Here is a 6,463-nt window from a genome sequence, read left to right on the forward strand (position 1 = left end):
CAAAAAAGGCCACAAAGAGGGTTAACATATTCCAACTTTTAGTTCATAAGCAAATACAAACATTAGCAGAGTTTATAGCTTGGACCTAATACTACTTTGATGTTAACCTAAACTCGACCATTTTATACGTTGTTCACCACTTCAAAAACTGCAAACTACCATGACTTAATGTTCAAAGTAATCAAAGACTGAATCTTTCAGTCCCCACCCACTCAATGTATCTGGAAACCCCAGCAAAGGCCAATTCAAAAGCCGTTTCCACTCAAATTTCATGTAGCTGAACCCTAAGGTCAAGTAAGTAGGTACCCGTAAGTGTCTTCGCCAATTTGTAATAGCTTCTCGAAGCAAGAGGCACCAAATGATCCCACATCGGCAATCGAACCCGGTTGAAGGACCTGTTTCCTGCATGTTATGCAACTTTGGCCGTTTCTACTGCATCGTCGTCTGCAGCGGCTGACTTATAACCGTCACCGGCACGTTCTTCATTGTCACCTCGAATTCACTTGATGGGTTTTGAAGGACAAGTGAGATCATAGGAGAAGAGATGGAAGGATATCCAACAACGGAGATATGGCATAGAGAGGTGATAAGAAGCTGGTTTTGATTGAACAAACTTGGTGAGATACAATAGTCCTTCTAGTTTCAATAAACATGTGAGTCATTTTTTGTTTTGAAAAATGGCAATCGAATAAGATACCATACATGTTATTATGAGTACAAAGGGCATAAGGGATTTTTAGAGTGGTGAAAAAGTAAAATAACCCTATTTAAACTTATTGTGTACCGTTCTAAAACTTAAAGTTTGTCCAATTTGTAAGTTTTCACAAGATGCTCACATGCAAGGGCAAACACCTAGTACTCAATATATACTTTATGTAAGTGGCATGCTAATAGTCAATATATCATTGGTAAACCAAATACGTAAATTTTTGTCATCTCCTTACGTTTTTTTTTTTTTAATTTTCTCGTCTCCATTTTAACATCAAGAAAGACCAAGTGTTAAAAGAACATCAAGAAAGCCCTAGATTTGACAATCTTATTCTTTATGATCTTTGATCGGCACTAGTGAAGCAACGATTTTAATCTAGAAGATAACAAACAAAATTTGTCAACAAACTTGTGTTAGATGTCTCATGGACTGAATCCACATTTCCGTAAGTTTTTGGTACGTTTAAGAAGATCCAAAAGTACTGTATATAATGAACGCTGACATTCTGTCATTCTCTCAGCGCATTCAACAGCTCAGACTAATAAAAAGTTGACGGTGAGAGCCTTTTTTTTACTGAAAGAGCCAAATGAGGCCCTTCAAACAAAAACCTTAAAATTAGAAAACTCAACGAAACAAAGAAAATAAAATTGGAGGAGAAAAGAAGGAGAGTTATTCAAAGTGTTATTGAAACGGTAGATTCAGATTGAGACGCGTGAATTTCTCTCAAACCTTATGTTCTTTGCGAAACATTCTCTTATTTCATTGCCTTCATTCAGAGCCTATTTTCTTAGCTATCCTTGTTTTTATTCCTCGTTTTAATATTCTAAAAGAAAAGAAGAAAAAAAAAAAGAAAAAGAAGATAATCAAATGAGAATACATTCCTCTAATCATCCATGGTTTTTACTAGCCATCCTCGTGGTTCTCCTCTCTTTCTCTGGAGCTCTCTCAAGCACACACAAAGAGAAGACAACCTCAAAGAATCCGAAGAAAGAAGTAACTTATGATGGAACGTCTTTAATAATCAATGGAAAGAGAGAGTTACTTTACTCTGGCTCCATACATTACCCTCGTAGCACTCCTGATGTAAATCATCCGTAAAGCATTAGTAAATTATTGGTTTAATCATACGATTTTATTTTATTTACTGAATCATCGAGAACTTTTTGTTTAGATGTGGCCGAAGGTCATCAAGAGAGCAAAACAAGGCGGTTTGAATACGATTCAGACATATGTTTTTTGGAATGTTCATGAGCCTGTGCAGGGGAAGGTAATTTTGGAGATTATTTGAGAAAAAACAATAAAAAGATAAGATTCATCCTTGTTTTAAGTTTTTTTTATTTATGTTTTTTTTGGAATAGTTCAATTTTTCGGGTAGAGCCGATTTAGTGAAGTTCGTTAAACTGATCGAGAAGAATGGTATGTATGTAACGTTGAGGCCTGGACCTTTTATTCAGGCTGAATGGAATCATGGGTAAGTTTTATGTGTTACATTATTTGACTCTCTTCATATTCATATCATATTTCAGTGTTTTGAGTTCTTATGGGACATGTTTCATGGTTATGGTTATGATGAAACATCAGAGGACTTCCTTACTGGCTAAGAGAAGTTCCCGGGATCTTCTTCCGTACCGACAACAAACCATTCAAGGTATTTATATGTATATACGTGCATGTTTGACATGTGTGTAATGATAGAACAACCAAAAGATTTAAAAGAATTTGACATAACTGCAGGAACATACAGAGAGGTATGTGAAGGTGATACTTGATAAGATGAAGCAAGAGAAGCTTTTTGCTTCACAAGGAGGCCCCATTATTTTAGGACAGGTACATTGATCCCAACATTTTGTGAACAAGAATTTGGAACTATGTTTAGTTTTAAAATATTTGTATATTAAATTAAACTTTGACGCAGATAGAGAATGAATATAGCGCGGTTGAACGTGCATATAAAGAAGATGGAGTAAACTACATTAAGTGGGCAGCTAAATTAGTAGATTCTATGAATTTGGGGATCCCATGGGTTATGTGTAAGCAAAATAATGCTCCTGATCCTATGGTAAGTCATCTTCCTAACACATTAAATGATGATTACAACAAGATAAACAAGAACTTGTTTGACCAAGAACTTTAATCTTCTAACAGATCAATGCTTGCAATGGAAGACATTGTGGTGATACATTCCCTGGTCCCAACAAAAAGAACAAGCCATCTTTATGGACAGAGAATTGGACTACTCAGTGAGTTCTTCACTTAGTCAGCATTTTCTAGAAACAAGGAAACGATAAGCTCAATTTCGAGAGGTTCTTGTAATTGTAGGTTTCGAGTTTTTGGCGATCCGCCAGCCCACAGATCTGTAGAAGACATCGCCTATTCTGTTGCTCGGTTCTTTTCCAAGAACGGAAGCCATGTTAACTACTACATGGTATAGACTGAAATAAGACCAATTAAAAGGGTTTATATGTTTGAAAAACGTGACCAACTTGCTTAACTTTTTCTTTTTTCCTTTGTAGTATCATGGCGGTACTAACTTTGGAAGAACCTCTGCACATTATGTAACCACTCGTTACTATGATGATGCACCTCTTGATGAATTCGGTAACAATACACAAAACAAAACAAACCTTTTGTGAATAAATAAAATTGAATTGCGGATTAATATGTATGTTTCTCATTTGAATGTTTGTTATACATAGGATTGGAAAGGGAGCCTAAGTACGGTCATCTAAAACTTCTTCACAACGCGCTTAACTTATGCAAGAAGGCACTTCTATGGGGCCATTCCCGAACTGAGAAGCCTGGCAAAGACACAGAGGTAATTGTATCTGTATATATGCATTAACAAGTACAAACATTTAAATATTTCTCACAGAATACATAGAAATGCAAAGTTTCTTGATTTTGATGTATTGTTGTACTTGCAGATACGGTACTACGAGCAGCCTGGAACGAAAGTTTGTGCGGCGTTTCTAGCTAACAATAACACAGAAGCTGCAGAAACAATCAAATTCAAGGGCAAGGAATATGTTATACCGCCTCGCTCCATCAGTATTCTCCCGGACTGCAAAACTGTTGTTTACAGCACAGCGGAGGTGATGATAAATAGAAAATGTTGTTGCGAATCAAGTTGTTCCTTAAAGAAAGAAAATGAATCTTGAATTACATTTTTTATATATGTTTCAGGTCATCTCTCAGCACACTTCTAGGAACTATGTGAAGTCGAAGAAGGCTAATAAGAAGTTTGATTTTAAGGTGTTCACCGAGACAATTCCTAGTGAGCTTAAAGGTGAATCTTTTATCCCCGTTGAGCTCTATGGCTTGACGGAAGACGTGACTGATTACGGATGGTACACAACAAAGTAAGGATAGAACCGAACTTGTTCTTATGTATGAAAATTTAAGAAAAACACGAAAGTAAACATAAAAAACTTTCCTGTTTAATTTGCTATGTAGCTTCAAGACAGATGACAATGACCTTAAGAAGAAAGGAGGTAAGACTACTTTGAGAATTGCAAGTCTTGGACACGCGTTGCATGTCTGGCTCAATGGAGAATACCTTGGTAAGTAAGATGTAGAAGCATTGAATTAGTGAATTTTTGAAGTTCTGAGAAAAACTAAAAGAAGTTGGTCTAACTAGTGAATTTGTTCAGGAAACGGGCATGGTAGCCATGAAGAGAAGAGTTTTATTTTTCAGAAGCAGGTTTCTCTAAAAGAAGGAGAGAACCACCTAACTATGTTAGGCGTTTTAACAGGATTTCCGGTAAGAAACATAGACGTTTTAAGAGCCTTAGTAGCAAAGAAAAAAAAGTTTAAATTACGATGACGAGATATATGAATGTCTTGTATGAACAGGACAGTGGATCTTATTTGGAGCATAGATACACAGGTCCGCGTAGTGTTTCCATCTTAGGCCTCAGCTCTGGACCACTTGATCTCACCGAGAAAAACAAATGGGGAAACAAGGTTTAACAAGAAGCTTACTTTCTCGATCATTTTTAGCGATTTTGATCCGGTTTTCCTAATCTTTAGGTGGGTATGGAAGGCGAAAAGCTCGGTATCCACGCCGAGAAAGGATTAAAGAAGGTTAAATGGCAGAAATTCTCAGCAAAAGCACCAGGGCTTACATGGTACCAGGTAGAAATACTAAAACATCCAAAATGAAATAAAAGGATTTATGATCATATATCATATATTAGAGATGATTTGGGTAGCAAGATATATAACTCATGAACAACGTGTGAGGTGAATGCAGACACGCTTTGATGCGCCAGAGAGCAAAAGCTCAGTAGCAATTAGGATGAATGGAATGGGGAAAGGTTTGATTTGGGTGAATGGAGAAGGTGTTGGTAGATATTGGATGTCGTTTTTATCGCCTTTAAAAAATCCTACGCAAGTAGAGTATCATATACCTAGGTCTTTCTTGAAGCCCAAGAAAAATCTTCTGGTTATATTTGAGGAAGAACCAAATGTGAAACCAGAGCTTATCGACTTTGTCATCATTAACAGAGACACTGTGTGTTCTTACATCGGAGAAAACTACACTCCTAGTGTACGACACTGGACCAAGAAAAATGACAAAGTCCAAACCATCACTGATGATGTTTTTCTCACGGCTAATCTCAAGTGTTCCGGTACTAAGAAGATCGCCGCTGTGGAATTTGCTAGCTTCGGAAACCCAAATGGGACTTGTGGAAATTTCACCCTTGGATCTTGTAATGCTCCTGCCTCTAAGCAAGTCATCGAGAAGGTAACAATTATAAACTTTGTCTGCTTTTTTTATAACTAACGTTACTTGCAATTGAAATAATAAAACTGTTTTTGTTGTTGGTGCAGTATTGTTTGGGTAAATCGGAGTGTGACATTCCGGTGAACAAGAGCACATTCCAGCAAGATAAAAAGGATTCATGCCCCAAAGTCGTGAAGATGCTTGCGGTGCAAGTCAAGTGCGGTCGCACCAAGAAGAACAAAGAATCAGGAATATAATTCTTTTATTTGCTTTGAAAGGTTTTATACTTTTGACTAGTCGATACAAAACTTATGTGTCAATTGTTCTTCCATTTTTGAATTTATTAATTACAATGCCTATCTACGGATTACAGTTTTGATTTGAAATACTGATTGATTAAATACTTTGTCCAAGGGATTTAGTTTTGCTTCCTAACTTCTATTCAGTTTTTGGGTAAGATGGTTTTTGTTATTTTTCTAAGTATACATAATATGTTTATACACCGACCTTAAGATGAGTACATCCAAGTTTACTTGCAATCAGATCGTTCTATTAGTACTTCCTAGGATTTATAAGAAGTTCACATGTTAAACATGTTTGTGTGCGTCTTCTTATATGCTCATCAGGTTAAGAAACATTTACCTTGTACTCATGTGGTGCATCATTTGTTAATTTCGAATTTATCATGAACTTTCAACTTAAAACCAATTGATGGTTAACGGATTGGTCCAAGTTATTTATATACTATTTCATTAAAATTTTCGATATGAAAACTTATATTACACATTCTTTAGAGACTAAAACTTGGTACAAGGTATGATTAGCTGATACGAAGGAGATGATTGAAATATTGGCTGATCATCTTCAGAAAATTGAAGAAAAGATGGATTTGTTGATCACTTTGACTAAAGAGGAACCTTCTAAGAAAAAAGCTAAAGTAGATGCCAAGACTCCTTTACAGAAGAGTTATCCTCATGGACTTTTTGTCGGCGATCTTTTTGCCGGTGGTCGTTGTGGCGGTCTTGGTC

General features: G+C 36.4%; 1 protein-coding gene across 1 annotated transcript; it reads left to right on the forward strand.

Annotated features, from left to right (window-relative positions):
- The first annotated feature begins 1,483 nt into the window (after positions 1–1,483).
- On the forward strand, positions 1,484–5,875 carry LOC106303902 (beta-galactosidase 13-like). The gene is made up of 18 exons (XM_013740256.1): positions 1,484–1,792; positions 1,881–1,976; positions 2,068–2,180; positions 2,291–2,357; positions 2,444–2,536; positions 2,625–2,768; positions 2,855–2,949; positions 3,029–3,134; positions 3,223–3,307; positions 3,406–3,524; positions 3,634–3,801; positions 3,893–4,068; positions 4,163–4,269; positions 4,360–4,469; positions 4,562–4,672; positions 4,739–4,843; positions 4,962–5,456; positions 5,543–5,875. Exons 1-18 carry the CDS (start codon positions 1,577–1,579, stop codon positions 5,690–5,692), a joined length of 2,556 nt encoding a protein of 851 aa, XP_013595710.1. The 5' UTR covers positions 1,484–1,576; the 3' UTR covers positions 5,693–5,875.
- The last annotated feature ends 588 nt before the right edge of the window (positions 5,876–6,463 follow it).

This window comes from Brassica oleracea, chromosome C7, assembly GCF_000695525.1.
Source record: "Brassica oleracea var. oleracea cultivar TO1000 chromosome C7, BOL, whole genome shotgun sequence".
Lineage (NCBI taxonomy): Eukaryota > Viridiplantae > Streptophyta > Magnoliopsida > Brassicales > Brassicaceae > Brassica > Brassica oleracea.

Bases quoted from the DNA above. Each gene is read 5' to 3' on its own strand.
- LOC106303902 (XM_013740256.1), top strand. From the start codon at position 1,577: ATGAGAATACATTCCTCTAATCATCCATGGTTTTTACTAGCCATCCTC. The intron at 2,537-2,624 runs GTACATTGATCC...ACTTTGACGCAG, and splicing joins GCCCCATTATTTTAGGACAG to ATAGAGAATGAATATAGCGC. The intron at 5,457-5,542 runs GTAACAATTATA...TTGTTGGTGCAG, and splicing joins CTAAGCAAGTCATCGAGAAG to TATTGTTTGGGTAAATCGGA.